The 22,402-nt window shown below is 40.3% G+C and overlaps 1 protein-coding gene across 1 annotated transcript in view; it reads right to left on the bottom strand.

The window, feature by feature from the left end:
• LOC114028682 (dehydrogenase/reductase SDR family member 2, mitochondrial-like) overlaps nucleotides 1-22,402 on the bottom strand; it is a 64,318-nt gene that overhangs the window by 6,300 nt on the left and 35,616 nt on the right. Inside the window, 2 exon segments of the mRNA XM_027842955.1 lie at nucleotides 6,575-6,752; nucleotides 6,984-7,173. Coding sequence (XP_027698756.1) covers nucleotides 6,575-6,752; nucleotides 6,984-7,123 — 318 coding nt within the window. The 5' untranslated portion in view covers nucleotides 7,124-7,173.

The following is a 22,402-nucleotide window of genomic DNA, read 5'->3' as shown; positions in this document are numbered from 1 at the left end:
AGAAAATACAAACTTTCCTTTTGCCATTTCAGTTCCTTGACAATCTAACACCAGGCTATCTTTTCAGGCTGACTCCTCACTACTCCCTCTCATGTACTCTTATATTCTAGCCACAATGGCCTTCTTGATGTCCCCCCCATACACAACACTTCATCTCCCTCCTCTTGCTTTTCAAGGGTTGTCTCCTATCCCTGGAATGCTTTTTCTCTTCACAACCACCTCTTGAATCCTTCAAGACTCAAATCAAGCATTACCTCCTTCAAGAGACCTTTCTCAATTCCTCCAAATATACAGATTTTGTGTGTATATATACATACATATATATATATATATATATATATATATATATCTTTCATTTACTTATCTGTAAACATACTATACCTATCCCCTCTCCAGTAGAATGTAAACCCCTCGTGATCAGGGACTGTCTTTCTTTTAGCTCTGTGTCCACAAAGCCAATAGAGTTCCTGGCATGTAGCAGGCACTTAATAAATGCTTATTGATTGACTGATCCTCATAACAACTCTAAAAGGTAAGTACTACAGATGAGGAAACCAAGTCTCAGAGAAACTGTGATTTGCCCATAGTTAGTAACTGTTGGAGGAGGGATTTGAACCCACACCTCTCTGGAGTCCAAGTCTAATACTCTATTGTATCATATTGCCTTGTCCCTGTTAAATTCTGTCCTAGAACCATTCCTCACAGGGTTGTATACTTTGTAAACCTTAAAAGGCTAAACAAATGCATTCTTATTATTACAACATAATTTAAATTGTCATCCTTGGCCCAGAACCCCAATTTTGGACTTAGATAGACTGGGTTCAAGTCTTGGTGAATCTTCCCACTAATTACTCTTTGTTGGGTGACTCTGTCAAGATATTAGGAGACATCGTATTTTGCAAAGCTAAGACCCAGCAAACAAACTGTGCCCTTAACTTGGCACAACAACAATCATTTTTGTTCACCCTTTGGATGATATCACCCTCTGGCAAAATCACAATATATCAAGCTCTCCCTACACTGCCTCGGGTCCCCAACTAGGGATGGGGCCCTAGCATATGTGTCTATGTGATCCCCTCCTCGCTTGCAAGTTGTTTCCCTCACTTTGAAATTAGCTTATGTTTGATTCCTGACTTTCCTGTCTCTAGCCTGGTCTATTGGGCTCCAGCCATCCACAGGTTAGAGGCTGGTTAGGTCTGATTGACACTTCCATCCAGGGTTTTCCCTGGGAACCTCAGAATATAACTCATTTTTTATTCTCTATAGATATGTGTAAAAGGGCTCTCAGTTCCCATCTAAGCACTCTAGCTAATAATATATGTTGTATACAGGACGAACTATATTTCATTCCATAGAAGTGATGCAAAAAACATGAAGGACTGATAAGATCCCATGTACAGTCAACATATGAGCTCTTCCCTCTCAGATGAATTCCACCTTCCACTCAGGGACTTCTACAATTTTCCAGGCTCATGGTGCCACCTTGTGGTAGATACTTCCTGGGAAGGGAGACATACTTGTGGCCAGAAGGTATGTCCCTCAAGTTTCCACCAGAGACCTACATAGTCTTCTAGACTTGTGGCACTATCCTAAGGTAGGGATTCCCATTTTGAACTTTTGCACTTGGAGCTGCTAGAGTATCACTCCTCTTTCTATCAGGACAGCACTGTCTGTATAAGTCAAGGTGGTAGTAGGTAGTAAGGTCCAGGTTTGCTGCTCCACATCATAGTTTAGTCTCTTGAGGTTGCTCCAACGCTGGGCCATGTGTTACTCCTCTTCTTTGTAGGAAACTTGGTTCAGCAATTTGAGAAGAATTATTCCTCTTCTCCCCAACACACTGGGTCTAGGAGTTTGGCATTGTCCAGGAAATCTCCCTTTTCTTTCCAGGAGGAAGTGGGAGAGACAAAAAATAAATGCTTCTTACTTGAAAAAAAAAGTTGTCATTACTCAAAGAATCATTCTCTATGTGTCAAAGGATCAACAGTTACCCGAACAGTCCCCGAACTCTACAAGGGAAATTAATTATCTCAGTAGGGATGTCCACAGAGAGATGTCTTTGAGGCCAGAATATATCCAGAACAAAGGTCTCATTCTTTAATCTTCTTAGACTGAACAGGCTATCATTTCATATCCCGTTAAGGAGATATTAAAAAAAAAAGTTGTTGCGCAGAGAGATGCCTTCCAAGCTTGACCCTTTCACCTTGTTAAGTTGACCAGTCTTTTCCTAGTCACAGCTTCTACATTATTATTCTTCAATATTTCAAGGATCCTTGTAGGCCCTCCTGTCTGCAAAGATTGGAACATCTCTTTGGCTTGGTTGGTTAATTTTGAGAGTCCCTATGTCCCTTCTGTGAAGATCCTTTTTAACTTAGGAAGGATGGTCCTCAGTCAAAAGATACAGAGTCTTTCCCCAGACCCACGCTCGAAGCTCTGCTCCACTGACATATCCTTTCATATCACAGGGTTACCCATACATCATAAGGAGGCATCCGAGGAGGCCTTATTATCATTATTATATCGTTTAATTATTCCTGGAGCAGATTTGGTAAGTTAAGAGTACTGGGTGGCCCATTTCTTTTTCTCATGATAGATAATGTGAGATGATATTGCCATGGAGACACGTTCTGGGACAAATATAGCTAGAACTTGAACCTGATCATGCAATCACAACCTAGAGTGCAACTTCTAGGGCCTTCTGGTCACCTTAATTTTAACAATATAATTTCTCTTTTTTTCTCTTCTTCCAGTCACAGCCTTTATTCCAATCATTCTTTTCTGCCTTTCTTTCCTTTCAACAAACATTAGTTAAGTGGCTACTAGTTCAACCTCCAGGTAAATCTCTATTTGACTGTGGTGTGAAGGTAACCCTAGGTTCTCCAAGGCTGTGCCAACAGAACCCAAACTCTGGTAGACCTCACTAAGTAGAAATGGTTTAGAATTGGGTCCCCACAAAGGAATGTATGTCTGTTATCCAAGGGCCAGCCCAGCTAGGTTCAGATAGGTATATCACTTGGTTGACCACAAGGTAATATATCTTTTGGCCACAGGAACTCTCAAAGCCCATCTAGCAAGTCATGGAGGGGTTGTGACCTGTGTTGGTGAAGGGAAGTACTCACACCCACAAACTACAGCTCTTTGAAGCACTTATTATGATCAAGACCATACATTGTATCTAAAACAATATTCCATCCTCTAATCATTCCTCGTCATACTGCACTCCAGACTTCCTCTCCCATGCCCCAGCTTTATATCCAGAAATCGCACCTTGGTACTAGAATATTCACACATTGGAAGTACCCACCATTACTCTTGTGGCTTCTCCCTCTGATTGGGTAGCTCCTCCCAGAGCTTCTATTTAAGGAAGATATCTATGCCAGTCATGTCTTACTCCTCTCCAGGTGGCACTCTGGACTTCCTCTACTATCCCCCAAAGCTGGCTACCTTCATTCCAGACCTCAACCTCCTCACCCTGCCTTCAGTCCCCTTTTGTATATTGCCTTCCTACATTGAATATAAGGCCCTTGAGAGCAGGAACTGTCTTTCTTTCAAGTTGTATTTATAATCCCAGTGTTTAGCATAGTACCTGGCACATAGTAAGTGCTTAATAAAGGTTTGTTGACCAACTAATTTTTCCCATATACTTAGAGTCCTTTCTCTGGGGCATTTACCTGTTCACTATATGCTTCTCCTCTACGTTGCTTTAAAACACTGACGTTCTCTTTTAAGAAGATTATCCATTAACAGAACCCAGACTGGTGGTAGGTGAGCATTCACCTAGGGTACAGAAATGTGTGTTTATGTTGGGGAGAGGAGAAGGGAAGGAGATAAAACATTTTCAGATTACTCTAAACATTTTTATTCAAACCTTTTATTTTTACACCACAGTCATTATCTCCATTCCTCCACCACTGAATCATCCCTTTAAAAAAAAAAGAAAAAGAAAAAACCCTAAAAGTTATTGTTTAGGAGTTTTCAGTCATGTCTAACTCTTTGTGATCCCTTTTGGGATTTTCTTGGCAAAGATACTGGAGGGGTTTGCCATTTCTTTCTCCAGTTCATTTTACAGATGAGGAACTGAGGTAGATGGGGTTAAGTGACTTGCCCAGGGTCACACAGCTAGTAAGTGTGAGGCCAGATGAGTCTTCCTGACTCCAGGCCTGGCATTCTATCCACTGCACCACACAGCTACTCCAAACTAAAAGTAATAGTAATTATATTTCATAGGGCATAACAGATGCCACACCTGTAGTTCCCTACCTGTCTACTGAAAGGAGGGAGTGACTGAGATTCAGTATTACCTTTGACGTGCTTCAATATTTTGATAAATATGTGATATCTTGGGGTGGATCCTCCCTCAAGCAGTGCACATTGCAACCCAACCACACTTTCTCTTCCTAAATCTTCCAACAAGCTTCATCTGGATCTTGTAATATTTTGCAAATACTAGTAAAACACTCAGGCTGACCATTTGCTATTCCTCACTCTCACTCAATGGGCAATACCACCTTATTTTCCATTTATATATCTTTGATGAGATTTTCTTATGGTTCTCAACACATAATTAGTAACAGGATATAACTATGTCCCACACATCCTTGTGTTACTCACTATTTTGATTTTTCTGAGATTGTGGTATTCCATGATTTTAGTCATCTAACATCACAGAATGTTGATGTTAAAATATTGTTTTTAAAAAATGAATATATTTTGAATGACAGAAAATTGTCCTCTTCATGGCACATAGGTCCTTATTTTTTGATAGCTGAGGTGCATGTATTATGCTTTTAACACATGAGGCACCATCTCTTACACTTGGGCCCCCCAGAAAAGCAATCTCAGTTCAAGACACTCTGTGGGTCATCACCCACTCAAAACCATAGCTCATGAGCCCCTCATTGTATGTTTACTTTTACCATCCAGCCACAGGGCACATTAACTCAAAGCAAAAGACATTTAATCAAATAAAATGACCCTTTAAACAACAAGAAAATATTCCTCCCATGCACTACATGTTCCCTAATATTACCAAGCCATCAGAGGGGAAGGGGACATATGTTAAGAAAATATGTTACCAAGAAGAAGACATGGATGGCACATGTAAGGAATCATGTGGCCTGGGCACATATATGAAGGGGCAATCATAAAGGACTTACATAAAGAAGGTATGCGCCCAGAGCAACTCACAACTTGGATGCTCTAGGGCTGCTAATGTCCTCTGGTGATGTTATCATGCTGCTCTCTGCTGAGAATCATGTCTGCTGCTCTCCTGGGTTGTGACTTCACTGGTCTTGTAATGCCTTCTGGGTAGCTCTACTGGTCTTGTGGTCACCAAACTACTACTCTCTGTTATCAGATTCTATGCTTTGGCACTTCAGGGTCATCAAATGACCATTTTGGTTCCCAAATGATAAATGAAGTAACTAGGAAGCCTCTCCTTGACAAAGGCACATTGAGAGATCTTTAATCCATATCAGAGATTATGAGCCAAGATTTGGGGACTCAATTATACATTATCTGGAATGTGACATTCTGATTGGTAGAGCCAAAGCAAAGAATTGGCTCACCCCTAGATAGGGTTTGGAAATTCTAGTTCCTCTTTACTCTTATGGCTTGAAATTTTGCCTGTGTCCCTCAGCCAGTTTACTCCATCAGTGTATAAGGAGATAGTCAAGTGTTGTAATGGATTGAACATAGCAAAAAAGCTATCCATAGCCATCCAGCTAAGGACAGTTAACCAAATGCCAAACTAGAATGCCCCTAGGCAAAGGTTAAATCTACTCTGCTGATATGAAATCTATTGTCCAGATAATTGTCTTGACAGAATTAGAAATTCTGTGTAGTTTACCTGTAATGCTTTATCTTGTGCTCCCAAAACTTATTTGGGGAGTGGGGGGGAGTGGGGGTCTGACAAAGAAACCCCCACAGTAGTTATGTGGACGAGGAGGCTACAAAGTCCATTTTGCTCTCATGATCCTTTCCAGACTGGCATGCAAACGAAGCTAAACAAGATTAAAAGCTAAATGGAGAAGGTAAGGTCATTGCCCTCTACTTTCCAGAATTGGTTCCTGCCTTTATTATGCGTATCTTCTAACAATTTAAAAAAAAAAGACCTTTTTTGCTATGTTCAACCCATTACAACACTTGACTCTCTCCCTATACATTGATGGAGTAAACTGGCTAAGGGCCACAGGCAAAATTTCAAACCATAAGGGTAAAGAGGAACTAGAATTCCCAAACCCTATCTAGGGGTGAGCCAATTCCTTGCTTTGGCTCTGCCAATCAGAATGTCACATTCCAGATAATGTGTAATTGAGTTCCCAAATCAAATCAATAAACATTTATTAAGCACCTAGTATCCCCAACCCAGAGTTTCCCTAAGGCCTGAGTCACCAAGATTATCTTCTCTTCAAAGGATCTGTTCTCATTGGCCCAGGATAGTCCATCCATTTAGGGCAGACCACATGAGCCCTGTGGGTGAGGATTCAGTTGTAGGCCCTCTAAATCCTGGGCTGGGTAATTAGGAAATGGTCTGTTTTTTTCTCTACACCATCTACCATCATCTTTGATCAGTCACCACAGTCACTAGCCTATCTTGGTCCTCTGCTTTCCCTGCATGGCACACCATGCTGCTCACGCTCAGTCCTTCTTCCTTCAGTGTCTCCACGGCCCGATCAACATTCTGCTGCTTGCGGCTGCTCACCACCACATTGGCCCCATCCCGGGCCAACCGTCATGCAATGGCAAAGCCAATGCTATAAAAGAAAAGGAGACAGAAAGACATGCTTGATGTTCTCATTCCTTAGCCCTGCTGCCCTCTAGCTCACTCCCCTGGTGGCCTCCTCTTTAGTGGAAAATCATAATCCTCAGCCTCTTTTAACTCTAAGGAGCTGACCCTACACTCTCTGATGGATCGGTTACACTCCTGAGAGTGTAGACCCAATATCCCTGTTGCACTTTTCAATTAGGAATTTATCTTCACTTACTCCTGGGTGGATCCGATGATCAAAGCCACTTTGTCAGTCAAAATGTCTTTCTTGTCTACTCTGGTGCTGCTCATCCTCACTGAGAGAGGGACCCTGGGAGGGAACAAGTCTCCACAGGTAAATACCAGTGTCTGGAACATGTCAATCAGCGTCTGATCTTCTTTGCAATAGACTCCGATTCAGGGAGAAGCTTTAGGGAAATGGTCAACATCATTCATCACATAAGGACCTCTGAGTCAGTACATCACGGAAACTTTCTCTGACCTCTCCCCCCATCTTGGCCCAGGAATAGAAGAGACAATATCCTTCTATCTTGTTTTGTTTGTCTTTCTTTGTATTTCCAGAGCATAACACAGCATCTGGAGTGTCATGGTAGGTGCTTAATAAATGCTCTGACTTAAGCTAGAGATATCTTATTGTCATTAATATTTAGGAGCACTGGAATTCTGGTTTTGCTGTCAAGGGGTATGCTGTCAAAGTCCTGCCACAGCTCTGTTATAGACATAGGCTTCTGTGACCTGCTGCCCAAAAGTTATGTTCTTTGTCAAAGTTTATAAGAAATGTTCTGGGGCAGCTAGGTGGAGTAGTGGATAGAGCACCAGCCCTGAAGTCAGGAGGACCTGAGTTCAAATCTGGCCTCAGACCAAACACTTGACACTTACTAGCTGTGTGACCCTGGGCAAGTCATTTAACCCCAACTGCCTAAGCAAAAAAATAATTAAAAAAAAAGAAGAAATGTTCTCACTTTGAGGAACCCAACTACTTTGTTCCTTGATAGAAGAGGCAGAAGAGAAAATGAGGAAAAACTTCTAATGGAGCACCAGTGCCCTTCCAGCTTTAATAGTCCCTCCTACAAAGACTTGGATATTGTTGCCATATCTTCAAGAGAAGGAATAAAATCTTAGGAAGAGATAGTTTAGCTGTTTTATAGAGAGAGTTAACTGCCATAGCTGAGAGAGATTATGAAAGACATAGAGAGAAAGGACTGACAGAACTTTTTTCCTGAGAGAATGAGTGATTTAACTGCCATGGCATAGAAGTCTAAAGAGATGTTTTGAGAAAACTGAGTTTAACTTTTATTTGTGGAGAAGATAACCTGAAAAGAATTCTTGAGGGACTTTGCTATCCAAAAAAAGCTAAATTCCTGTTGGATTATGTATGGTCTGTGAAGAAATCAGCAGCTATAGTTGGTTAGAGATGACTCTGGCTGTAATCTTTCTCATGGCTGATATGTTATTGAAATATTTAAATGTCTTTTTATTGCCTGATATACTGTTAATAAATTGTACAGACAGTAATATTAATGTTTATCTAAGCCTATGAAATCAGGGAGTTTAGTGAGGAGAGGTGGAAGGAAGAGAGAAAATTTATGGGAAAAGAGGTTTATTCATAAACTGGAGTGGGTGCTCAGAGCTGAGTGATTAATGAGTGAGAGAGATTGTGTACTTCTATTCATTTGTGAATAAATGTAAGAACATGCCCCTTGATTGCTTTAGCACGCGTAGAGAATTACTAAGGAAATGAGCAGTAGCAGTAGAGAGAGCTGAGGATTGACATTTATCAACTAGTATAATGCCCAGGAAGCAGCTAGGTGATACAGTAAACAGAGTGCTGGGCCCAGAGTCAGAAAGACTCATCTATGTGAGTTCAAATCTGGCTTCAAACACTTACTAGTTGTGTGACTCTGAGTAAGTCACTTAACTCTGTTTGCCTCAGCTCTCTCATCTGTAAAATGAGTTGGAGAAAGAAATGGCAAACCACTTCAGCATCTTTGCCAATAAAATTCCAAATGGGGTCACAAAGAGTTGGGCACGATTAAAAAATGACTGAACAAACCAAGAGTGTACAGCAAACTAGACCCCCTTTAATATGTTATATGAGTGGGGTGAGGGAGTGTTGTGCCTACTCCTGTTACACATGTATTTGCACTGGTCTGAATAGATAATTGGACAAACATCTCTATGGTCACTTTTTATTGAAATTCTCCATTTCAGCAAGATATCTTCTGCCTTCTGGGGTTTATTTCTTTCAGCTTTTTCTTTTTGTATCTTGTTTCAGTTGCGCCTTAATCTATTTTCTTCTTCTCTCTGAAATAGGTTCAGTTTTTGTCTCCTAAAAGTCTCTCCACAAAGCCATTCCAACTTTAATATCTTCCCATCACCAAAATCAAAACATTATCTTTTCGAATTTTTAAAAATTGAATTCTATGGTTTATTGATTTCGTTTGTGCTATCCATAAGTAGACTGTAAATATTTCATTTATCAAATATTTAGAGAACTGAGCCAAATTTGTAAAATAAATAAATCATTCTCCAGTTGATAAATGAGTGAAGGACATCAAAGGGCAGTTTCAGAAGAAGAAACCAAAGCTATCAATAGTCATGTGAAAAAAATACTCTAAATCACTACTGATTAGAGAAATGCAAATTAAAACAAATCTGAGTTACCACCTCGCACTTATCAGATTGTCTAATATGACCGAAAAGGAAAATGACAAATGTTGGAAGGGATGTGGAAAAATTGGGGGAAAAAAGGACTAATGCACTGTTGGTGGAGTTGTGAACTGATCCAAACATTCTGGATAGTAATTTGGAACTACACCCAATGGACTATAAAATTATGTCTACCTTTTGACCCAGCAATACCACTACTAGGTCTCTATCTCAAACAGATTTAAAAAAAAAAAAAAAGGAAAAGGACCTATATGTACAAAAATATTTATAACAACTCTTTTTGTGTGGACAAGGAATAAGAAATTGCAGGGATGCAATTATTGTGGCAATGCCTGCAATAATGGAAAGACCAATAATAACAAAAAATCGAAACAATGCTATAAAATTATAATGACCAAGCTTGACCCCAAAGAAGAAATATGAGAAGGCACCTCCCACTGATGAACTTGGACAGATTTTGAAAGGTAGTGTAGAATAGAAGGACCCAGCATGCTATGGTCCATGGGGTCACGAAAAGTCAGACACAACTGGAGAACTGAACAGCAACCACCTCCCACTGCTTCTTTGCGGAGGAATGAGGGTGTAGAACATCACGTACAATGTTAAACTTTTTTCATACTTTGGTTAGTTTTATTGAACTTTATTTTTATTCTTTATTATAAAGGATGACTCGTTGAGGGTGGGAGAAATATCCACTGGGCAATGCAGGTGATCTAAAAACAAAAATTATCAATAAAATGTATTTTTAAAATATGTTTAAGGACAATGAAGATAACTGGATTTCAAGAGGAATTAATGCCATGAGAAAATGAATGAATGATATCTTATGGGGAAACTAAGTAGTGCAGTGGTTTATAAAACATTGGGCCTGTAGTCAGGATGACCTGAGTTCAAATTTGGCCTCAGACTCTTACAAGCTGCATGTTCTTAGGCAAGTCACTTAACCTCTGTTTGCCTCAGTTTCCTCATCTGTAAGGTGGGGATCATAATAGCAGTTACCTCATGGGGTTGTTGTGAGGATCAAATGAGATTTTTTATAAGGCACGCTTAGTACAATTCCTGGCACATATTATAGGTTATTTAAATGCTAGCTATACTAATAATGTCAGGAAAAAGCATATACAAGAAAAGAAAAAGACTATACCAGGCAAGCTGGGCCTTTTGATGATCATGATAACAATTAGGGATATTCTTACAGTATCCTCAGAAGAGCTAAAATCCTAATATTGTCATTGAAGGCTGTTCATGTTTTATTCACACAGGATTTATAGACATAGAGGAACAGTAACATAACATGGTTTAGGATGAAGACCTGTCCTGATGCCTATTATCCATGTGACCCTGGGAAAGTCATTTAAGTTCTTTGGACCTCACTCAACCTCCTGGGTATTATCTACTAAGTTCTAACTGGCTCAAACATGGTGATTTGCTTTGCTGAAGGAAGTTTCCACACTGGGAGCCCCTTGTACAGATGAAATCACAGATCCTTCTCAGTATTCACGTATTTGGATATACAATTAAAAAAGAACTACAAACTAACATACAATATTCTTCTTATGGGATCATGAACAAAAAAATGTTCAGCTTAAGACATTATAATGTTGATTTATACATGTGGCAGAAAAACTAGAATGAGAGCCTCTATTTCAAATGTGCTTAACTCTGTGGCTGGCACAAAGCCCAGAAATTCCTTGCTGTGCTCAACTGACTGAGCACTAACAAGTACATTGAGTGCACAGGTTTTCTGTCCATCACAGAATCTTGACAAATGAATCTTGTGGTCATTTAAACCTTGCTCCTCAGGCACATAGCCCTATAGAAGATTATAAACGGATCATCCAAAAGCCAATTTGTTATATTTTAGAAGGGTGTAATCGAAAGGTAATGTGAAGTCTAATTTCTACCCAGATTTTTTCCAGATCTATTATTTCAGTGATGTAGGAAAGTGGGAGGAAACTCCCAAGAGCATACATCTATAGCTGGAAGGAATCTTAAAGGTCATGTAGTACTCCCGTGCCACACTCAAACAGAAACAGATCCCTGTGCAGATCGCAAATACTGGCTTAGAAAACCACAAATGAACATTTTCTATGTTGTATTGTGTTCTTTTTTCTCTTTGTTGAACATTTTTCAATTATATTTTAATTTGGTTCAGGTCTCACACAGGAATTTTGCAGGTCATTTGGGGAGAGGAGCTTGCCTCAAATTTGACATTCTGATCTAGTCTAACTCCCTCATTTTACAAATGGAGAAACTGAGGTTCAGGGAAGTTAAATGGCTTATCGAAGGTCACACAAGTTGTAAGAACAGAGTCAGTATCAGAATTCATGTCCATTGATTCCAAATCCAACACACCTTCCATTGCATAATGACTGAACATTTTGACCATACATAAAGGTGACAGGTGCAAAATGCATGCCAGACACGGTCAAGATGCTAATTTGCTTTGCTTAATTATTTTTCTTTCTTGGAAGGGAGGATTTTATGGGTAGGGAGAGGGGAGAGATATTGGGAAGTGATAGTAATGTAAAAAAAAAAAAGGCAGAGCATTAGACATTTTTAAAAGAGCACAGAAACAATCCTTTAAAAAAAAAAAAGTAAGCATTTACTAAGTACCTACTATGTGCCAAGCACTGTGCTAAGCAATTTACAAATACTATCTCATTTGATCCTCAGAACAACCCTGAGAGGTAAGTACTATTATTATCATTACCATTTTATAATTAGGGAAACTGAGGCAAACAGCTTGAAAGTATTAAATGTAAAGTTAAATGTTCCTTTTGATGTTAAATATACTTACATTCAGCACATACCTACCATTTTTGAAGCTATTCTTTGGAATTATTATTGTGTCTAACAGCATCTCACACATGGTAAGTGCTTAATACATGATTTTTAATTGAATTTGAAAACTTGAAATTTCTGATCATCAGTCTAAACTGGCAAAAAAAACCCCATTTTCTCATTAAATAACCCTGCTTTTTTTCATCCTCACAATCTATTCATTTGGTAGAGGAAGAAACAAGTCTGGAATAAGATCCAGAGTGAGAGAAAAGTGGAGGATTTTCACATACAAACCTTTTCAAGCTGTGAGAAAGTGTCAGCATCTGTGTGTTAATGGGGAAAGTCAATCCCTCATTATGTGAATCAGTTTAATATAAGAAACTATATTAAATATTAATATTTATTATATAACTAATATTACATCATTAACATTAAATATATTGTATTAAAATTTTTAGGTTCAATATTAAAAATAAAGGACATACCATTGCCTTTATTGTTGTCGCTTTTTGTTTTACTAACTTTTGACTCAGTGAACATTCAAAGATTGTGTAATTATTATTTTTGGGGGAGGGCAATTGGGGTTAAGTGACTTGCCCAGGGTCACACAGCTAGTATGTGTCAAGTCTTTGGTCTGAGGCCATATTTGAACTCAGGTCCTCCTGACTTCAGGGCTGGTGCCACTTAGCTGTCCCTGTAATTCTTCTTACTGTAAATTTCTGACAACCTGTTTGTGGCTCCCTGCCCCTGGACTTAGCTCCATTTAGAAAGCCGACGTGAGCCAAACACCAGTTCGTGCTGAATTGTTTAGGGATCATAGTGAAGGAGCAATAGCATATTTTGTGACATTCAACCGAGGAAGCCCCTTCGACCAATGCTTATTGGTGACTGTCCTGCAACTTAGGAGTCTGAGAATTGTCTGGGAAAACAGGCACGCTGACACATTGTTTTTGAACCTGTGAATGGGTCCAACTATTCTGGAATATATTTTGGAATTACACAAAAAATGTTATTAAACAGTTTGTACCCTTTGACCCAGTTATACCACTGCTAGGTTTATACCCAAAAGAGATAAAAGAGAAAAAGGGCCCATATGGACAAAAATACTTATAGCAGCTCTTTTTGTGGTGGCAAAAAAAAGAAAAATTGGAAGCTAAAGGGATGCCCATCAACTGAAGAATGATTAAGTTATGGCATATGAATGAGTACTGTTGTGCTGCCCCCCCGCCCCAAAAAAACCATGAGGGAATAGAGGATTTCAAAGAGTTATGGAGAAATTTGCATGAACTGATTTACAGAGTGAAGTGAGCAGAACCAGAACATTTTACACAATAACATCAATATATAAAAATGAATATTTTCAGGACTTTTATAAACTGATGAAAGATATTAACAGAACCAGAACATTTTACACAATGACAACACTGTTAAAAAAACAAACACCTTCAAAAGCTGTAAGAACTAGGGGCAGCTAGGTGGCGCAGTGAATAGAGAACCAGCCCTGGAATCAGAAGGACCTGAGTTCAAATTTGAACTCAGACACTTGACACTAGCTGTGTGACCCTGCGCAAGTCACTTAACCTCAATTGCCTCATCTCCCCCCACCCCCCCAAAAAAGAAAAAAAAAGCTATGAGAACTATGATTAACACAATGACCACTTATGATAACAGAGGACTGATGATGAAACATGCTATTACAGAGGTGGTGGACTTAGGGTGCAGAATGAAACATGCACACCTAAACATGTGTATTTTATATATATTTATATATAGACATTGAAGGAATTTGTTTTACTTAACTGCATAGCTGTTACAAGAAATTTATTTTTCTTCTTTTTTGTCTTTTTTTTTGGCTAGGCAATGGGGTTAAGTGTTGATTTTTTTTTTTTTTGGTTAGATTTCTCTTTTTTTAATGGAGTGGGAGTAAGAGGGAGAGAAAATAAATTTCTATTAATTTTTTTAAATAGAGATAAGGAGATACCACAGATGTGCAATGTTGCATGTACTTTCAGATGAGCTTACTATTATTAGTTTTACTCGATTTTTTTCTTTGTTACAAGAGATGTCTCACAAAGTGGAAGTGATCTATAAATGTTTGTAATTAAAAGCAAAATATATTAATAAAACTTAAAGAGAGTGAGTAAGACAGAGAGAGAGAGGGAAGGGAGAGAGAAAGAGAAAGAGAGAAAGAAAGAGTTGCTTTGGAGCCACTGAGTTTTAGTGACTTGCCTAGAATCTTACACTCTCTACATACATTGACGTCCACTCACTCTTCACTCTGCTATACTATTTCCTTCAGGATGGGAGATACCTATAAACCAGATGTAAATAATTTATTTTGAAATAAAATATATCTTCCTATTGAAAAAGAAATGAAGCATACCAATCACAATGTATATCATAGAGAGATTTGGAAGTCTGTGTGCCAATCACTGGATCATGGAAGCTCAGAATTGGGAAGGCATCAAAGCCACACAGCCTCAGGTTCTACATAATAGGATGTAAAACCAGATTTTATCCATTCATTGATACTGTCTGTCATACAGACTATGCAGGTTTGAGAGAAGGGGAGTCCTACTGGAGGGAAGGAAGCTCAGCCACTATCTACTCCAACTTGTACCTCAACAAAAGTCTCTTCTGTAACATTCCTGACAAGAGGTCATCCAGCCTTTGCTTAAAGACATCCAGTGAGGAGGAAACTCCCTAACTCCTCTCATTGCCTATTCCATTTTTTCACAGCTCTAATGGTTAAGAAGTCTTTCCTTATATCAAATCTAAATCTGCCTCTCGGAAATTTCCACCCATTATTCCTAATCTTCCTGTCTTGGGCCAAGAGAACAAAACTAGTTCCCTTCGGTCTCTTGAAGGCAGCTAGTGTGTCCCCTCTAAGTCTAAACGTGCTTAGTACCTTCAATAGATTATCACACGGCATGATGTGAAGGGACAGCTAGGTGGCACAGTGAATGGAGCACTGGACCTGAAGTCAGGAAGACTCATCTTCTTGAGTTCAAATCTGGCCTGAGACGCTTACTAGCTGGGTGACCCTGGACAAGTCAATTAACCCTGTTTGCCTCAGTTTCTTCATCTGTAAAATGAGCTGGAGAAGGAAATGGCAAACCACTCCAGTATCTTTGCCAAGAAAACCCCAAATGGGGTCACAGAGAGTCAGATATGACTAAAAAATGACTCAACAACAACAACAACAGGATATTGAGACTTACAAGATTCATGATAGTGAACTATCTGGTTGCCCTCCTTTGGATGCTCTCCAGTTTATCTATATCCTTCCTAATATATATTACTTAGAACTTAACATAGTTCTCCAGATGTGGTCAGCCCAGGGCTGTGTGCAGCTAGACTGGTTCCCTCCCTGGACCTCTATACTACACTTTTCTTAATCTAGTCCAAAGTAACATTATCTTTTTTGGCTGCCACATAACACTACTGACTCTACTGAGCCACTTGGGCAAGAGAGGGTAGGGAGGATGAGAAGGACCTGACCTATGATTTCACTAGTATAGGGAACTAATGACGTGGAAATTCTTTCTACTACGGCAAATCACCACTGGTTCTGCAATTTAAAGTCTTAAAGAATTGATTGGGTCACTAAGAGGTTAAAAGTCTTGTGCAGGGTCAGTATATCTCAGAGGAAGACTTAAACCAGGTTTTCCTGAGTCTGAGGCCAATTAAAAGTCCCAGGTCTTTTTCGAACAAATTGCTGTCAAGTCATGCCTTGCCCACTTTGTATTTGTAAAATTAATTTTTTGAAGCTTTGTGTCATCTGCAAATCTGATAAACATGCCATCTATGCCTTTATTTAAGTTAGTATATTAAAAAAAAAAAACCCTAAACAGTAGAAGACCAATCACATGTTCCCAGCGTAAACTATGTGAGACCTCCTTTTATGTTGTTCATTAATGAAGACTCTTTGGGTTTGGCCATTTGAACCGTTCAAACTACCTCCTCTCTTCTGTGCCTTGAAAAAGTATAAATTACCTGGACAGTATGAGTTTCTCTCTTCCTGAGTTCTCGTCTTCCTGTTGATTCAGCTTTCTTCTAGCACCCACTCAGGTTTTTACAATTGAGCTCTACCTTTGAGGTTGGGCTTTAAAAGGTTAATTTAACACAGAATTATGTAAAATGGTTATGGGCAAATATGATCTTTGCTCGTCAGAGAAAGATCTGTTTCCACACAATCCCTACAAGGAACCACACAATACACTAAGAGACCATATGATTTAACAGGACAGGAGGAAATGGCACCAGTTAGAAAGAGACACAGACATAAAGGTAAATGATTTTTAAGACAGAGTCACATACTCACCCTGGAGAGAGGCCAGCAAAATCACTGGGATGTATATAGTAGGATGTAAATTAGATTTATCTATGCAGTGATACTTGAATATCAATGAGACTGTAGGTATGAGAAAAAGGGAGGCCTAACAGAATGGAGGTTGACTGATTCTCTAGCAATTCAAGTTCTTTCTTTTCAAGAGGGCCCCACCTAGGATGGCACTACAAGTCTAAATAACTGTATTACTGCCTGGGGAAGAGGAAGAGTCATTGGAGAGGGGAGCTATCTTGATTGTGAATAGGCATTTCTAGATATAAAGACATGTAGGGATAAGACGTTTATGGAGTATTGGGGGCAGTAAATAAAACCTCTCCTAGATTTGATATTTTATTATCCTAGTGCATGCATGGAAAATAAGAGCCCTTAGAGAGACATGAATCAAATTCTGATATTCTTGCGAAAAATCATAATGGGACAAAAGAGCCAAAAAGATATCTGAGAAGTGCCTCAAAAATGAGCCTGTTCTTTTGATGAGGTCTAGAGGTTAGAAGTCCTGGAATTCCAAAATCACAATGGGTCCTGCCTGAAAGAATTCGACCCAAGCCTTCTTTCAGCCAAGAACAAGGTTTATTGAAGATTTGCCCTATTAGCTAGACTCTTAAGGAATCTGAGCATCTGTGGGCTATTGGCTAGATTGTGAAAATCTGCGCATCTTAATGGAGACAAGATGGACCTTATATACAGAAAGACTGTGGGAGGGACCTAGGAGTGGCCAAGTAGCCTATGAGGTAATAGAATTCCAGGGAAATGGAGCCTAGATTCCCAAGGGTGGGAAGTGGCTTGGGGCCATAGGGAGGCAGGACAATGGAGGGCCAGGCTAGGTCAAGGATAACAGAATTGGGGGATTGGGTGTAGCCAAAACAACAGAATCATGGCCTCAGGGGAACACCAGAGATATCCTTGATCAAGTGGGAGAATTCAAGGACAATCCAAAGGTTTTCTAGGGCCTATAGACTAATGGAGCCCAAATTGGGACAAAGGTCTCACTTTGGACCCATACTCCATCACTTTCCTGGACCAGAGCTGCAGTTGTGAGTCATGAACAAAAAATGTATTCTAGAATTTTTCCATGAATCAAAGTCAAGTTCATTGGCCTATTTGATTTGCAGAATCCACTCCCTCCCTTTTTTGAAAATAGGGACATTTACCCTACTTCAATCCTATATCATGTTTTCTGTTTTCCACAATCTCTGAAAGCATTTGTAGGGGTTCAGCCACCATATCCTTCAGTTCTTTCAATAATCTGAGATAAGTTGATTTGAACTCATCAAAGATATCTAGAGTCTCTCTTACTATCTCCCTACTTATCTTTTCATTTACTGGGTTTGGCTACAATTATATAAAGTATGGTTAAGATGACTAGTATAGTTTGTACTTTACACAAATAAAATAATAATTGCTTTGTTCTTAGACTCTCTGAAAGGTTCCCCAGGTCCCATAATCCATGTTGGAAACTCTGGTTACATTTCTAAGGATAAAGGACCTCTGTGAAGAAGGTCCTTCTACTAGCCAAACAGTGTCAGAAGTAGAGCCTCCTTGTATATCCCATGATCCTGTTCCTGATCATAGGATCATAGATTTAGAGCTGGAATGAATCTTAGAGATCATTGAGTCCAATCTCTTCATTTTACTGATAAGAAAATGAGGCACAGAGAGGTTACATAAGTGATTTGCCCAGGGTCACATAGCTAGTAAATGTTTGAGTCAGGATTTTAAACTATATCTTGCTGACTTTAGGTCTGCACACATGCCCCAGTGATGGGGTTGGGATCTGGGCCCCAAAAAGGAAAAACCCTAGACCTTCCCACATGGCCAAATTTCTGGCATTCACCTGAGGCTATAATCCCATCAACTGGCCTTTCATTGTGGCTACACCCAATCTCTCCTCCATTGTCTTACCTCCCTATGGCCCCTGGCCATTTCCCACCCTTAATCCTAGCTAGGCTCCATTGTCCAGGTCCCAGGAGTTCTGTTCATCCCAGTTTACTTGCCCTCCCATCCAGATCTCCTTAGGCCCCTCCTCCCATCACCCCAAACTACTCGGCCACTCCTAGATCCCTCCCACAGGCTTTCGGTATATAAGGTCCATCTTGACTCCATTAAGATGCTGGGATTCTTATAACCTAGCCACAACTCAGATTCTTATATTCTAACCACTGACTAATGTTCAGACTCCTTAAGAGTCTGCCCAATAAACCTTGTCTTTGACTGAAAGAAGACTTGGGTCAAATTCTTTCGGGCAGGACCTGGGTGTTGTGATTTTGAGGTCCCAGCACCCCTAAACCCCTAAACCGCATCACCATGATTGATCTAGATTCATCATTTCAGGGAAAGAGAACCTGTGGTCTCACTAAAGTCTTGAGTGTCTGGACCCCTTACACTGTCAAGAGGATCTGACGTCTTGTTTCCAAGGTATGATCCTTGGAAAGGAATCATAGGAAGGGCAGAGAAAGAGGGTAACTGTTCTGGTATCTTCTAGTATAGTAGGTAACTAATAAATGTTTACTGATTGAGCAACAAATGGTTTCTGGAAGGGTCAAAGGTGAAGTGTCAATGACATTCTTCACCCACTCTTACACACACATCACCACACCATCCCCTAAGACTTTCTTCCTGACCATGTATTTATTCTTTACTGTGATCTCTTTGATGTGGCGCTAGTGATGGACCCATAAAAGGCCCTGGACTTCCTCAGGTGGCCCAGATCCCTGCTGTTTACCTGGGCCACAGTGACCTTCCCAGTTAATAATCCTTTCAACTGTCCTTGAACTGTGGTTTTGACCCTGCCCCAATGTCCAATTCTCTGTTACCTCTAACCTAGCCCAGCCCTTTATTATCTGTTACCTCCAGATCGGGCCCCTGGCCACTTCCTACTCTTAATTCCATCTAGACCCCTTCTCTGTTCATCTTAGACTACTTGGCCACTCCTGGATCCTTCCCACAGTCCTTCTGTATAAAAAGTCCATCTTGCCTCCATTAAAGTGATCAGATTCCAAGAGTCTGGCCCACTTCTATTGGCGATATAATAAACCTTGTCTCTGCTTAGATTCTTAAAATCTGGCCAATAGCTCAGATTCTTAACATCTCACCCACCTCAACTGGTGTTTTAATAAACCCTGTCTCTGACTGAAAGAAGGCTTGAGTCAAATTCTTTCGAGGTAGGACCCACATCTTTTCCCTTAAGTTTTGGGAGCCCAGCACCCCCAGACAGCAACATATCCATGTTCTAAGCACTCCTGGTAAAGATTAGTATGGATGACTAAAGCAGGTGATCATTGGATAATAGGTTTACAGGTGAATAGGACCTTAGATCTCATTCAACCCCCTCTTTTTCTCTCAGTACCATCCACCTGCCTTGGAGGACATCAAGGGACCTAGAACTCTATAGAAGACCAATTTCAGAATGAATACTCAAATATTCCCTTCACCTCTCTCTGCAGTACTTCCTACCTAAGGGATAGAAAATCTTCTGGAACAGTAAAGTCTTTGGGAGGAACAAACGTAGGAGGTAGGTCTAAGCTGCCTCTTTTTTCTGAAGAGAAGCCAAGTTGTTGTACCTGTTGACTCCAGATGCCTTCTTTGGTCTGTGCTCTGGATTGAGTCCAATCCATCCCTATGTTTCCTCCTCTATGAGTATATGCCCATTGGGTCTCCCTTTTCACCCCATCTCTTCACCCAGCTCGTTGAGTCATCAAAACATCATGTATGTGACATGAATGTTCTTCCAGGGGTATCTGGCTCCTCCCCAAATGTGAATCCTCCCCTAAAAGTTTAGAGTCCTAGCTCTGAGAAAGAACAGAAATAGGGTTGATGGCTGTAGTAAGAAGAAGACCTGGGAAGGTTGGAAATAAATGGTTATTTCATGGTCACATGTCCAGGTGATTCTTTCAGAGTCAAGAGATGAAAGGGATGTAGGGAGGGCAGAGAGATGCCTCAGTGGGACATATTAAAGGGAGCCAGTGTGTTTCAGTGGGACAAGCATAAGATTTGAAGGTAGAGGACTTTGGGTTTAAATCCCAGCTCTGCCATTGACTACTTGTGTGACCTTGAAGAAGTAACATAATACCTCTGGGCCTTAGTTTCCCCATCTATAAAACAAGAGAGTTGGACTAAATAATCTCTGAGGTTCTGATGGGGTTGGGATCTGGACCCCAGAAAGGAAAAACCCAGGACTTTCCCACATGGCCAAATCTCTGACGTTCCCCTGAGGCTATAATCCCATCAACTGGCTTTTCATTGTGGCTATACCCAATCTCCCCTCCATTGTTTTACCTCCCTATGGCCCCCAGCCATTTCCCACCCTTAATCCTAGCTAGGCTTCATTCTCCCTTGGCCACTAGGTCCAGGTCCCAGGAGTTCTGTTCACCCCAGCTTACTGGTCAGTCCTAGGTCCCACCCACAGGCTTTCTGTATATAAGGTCCATCTTGTCTCCATTAAGATGCTTAGATTCTTAAAATCTAGCCATGGCTCAGATTCTTAAAATCTAGCCAATAGCTTACTAATGTTTAGACTCCTTAAGAGTCTGCCCAATATGCAGATTCCTATAATCTAGCCACTGCTTACCCATGTTCAGATTCTTAGAGTCTACCCAATAGGATGGATATTCTAATAAACCTTGTCTTTGACTGAAAGAAGGCTTGGGTCGAATTCTTTCAGGCAGGATCCGCATGTTGTGATACTGGGCTACCAGCACCCCTGAACCCCAGAACTGCATCAGTTCCTTCCAATTCTATTTCTATATTCTAGAAATATGAAGAAGCAGTGGTATAAGGACAACCTTGTGAAATCATCCCCTTTCTCCAACCAACCAGTGCCACTTCTGACTCCTTTACCCCCTGGTGAACTGTTGTAGTGGTGGTAATCACATATTGCATTGGATAACATTTGTCCTTGCTGTCAAATTATAAGGTCCTTCAAGGTGGGACCACAGTCATTCTCTATCAAGCACAGAACATCTTGTTCTCTGCTTAGCAGTCATGAGTATTTCAGACATCTTTATTAATTCGGGTACTGACAGTCCCTCTAGGCATGTGCATGTTCCTGTACTTTGTGTCCTTACTGGAAGAAGTAATTAGATTAAATCCTGACTTCCCCACAACACAAATGTGCAACAAACTTTCCCACATTCTTCTCAATATGTCCTTGTACTGAGAAACATGTTGGTCTGTGTGGGAAGACAAGAGTCAGCCTGAAACCTTTCCCCACTACCTCAATTATTACTGTTTTCTCCCTCCTTGACTAAGTCATATTCATTGATGTGTGCACATGCTGGGTTCCTTCCACACACTCCCACCCTTCCCCCTGCCATCCTCAGAATGTAAGCTCCTTGAAGAAAAGGATTGTTTTAGCTTAGTCTTTGGGGACCCCCCCTACCCTGTGCCTAACCCAGTGCCTTTTACTATGCAGCTGAATATTTGTTGAATTATTGAATTTACACGTAAGAAACGTATTTCTGTGCATAAGGTGATTTAACAGATGTGTAACCAAGCTAGGGTTCAGCCCTCCCTTCTAGAGATGTTACCATGGAAACTTGGCAGGCCAAGTACCTGCCTGGGGGCCAGGCCAACTACCCAGTTTCCCAAGTTGCTGTGGTAATACCTCTGGAGGGGAAGGGTGAGCTCCATCTTGATACATGTAAATGAAGCTTATAGTCTTGCCCCATTTTCTGATTTGGGGAAGGAAGTGGGGCAAGGAGGAGATCCTAAGAAAGATAGTTAACAAGAGGTCACAAAAAGAGTAATTGAAATGTTAATAAAGAAATATTCAACCTAACTAAGACAAAGGCTAGTTTGTATATGATGCTTTAAGGTTAACAAAGGACTTTCCT

This window comes from Vombatus ursinus, unplaced genomic scaffold (genome assembly GCF_900497805.2).
Source record: "Vombatus ursinus unplaced genomic scaffold, bare-nosed wombat genome assembly UNPS02014894.1, whole genome shotgun sequence".
In the NCBI taxonomy this organism is placed as follows: domain Eukaryota; kingdom Metazoa; phylum Chordata; class Mammalia; order Diprotodontia; family Vombatidae; genus Vombatus; species Vombatus ursinus.
The sequence above is the reverse complement of the archived record's forward strand: the minus strand, read 5'-3'. Positions and strand labels throughout refer to the sequence as shown.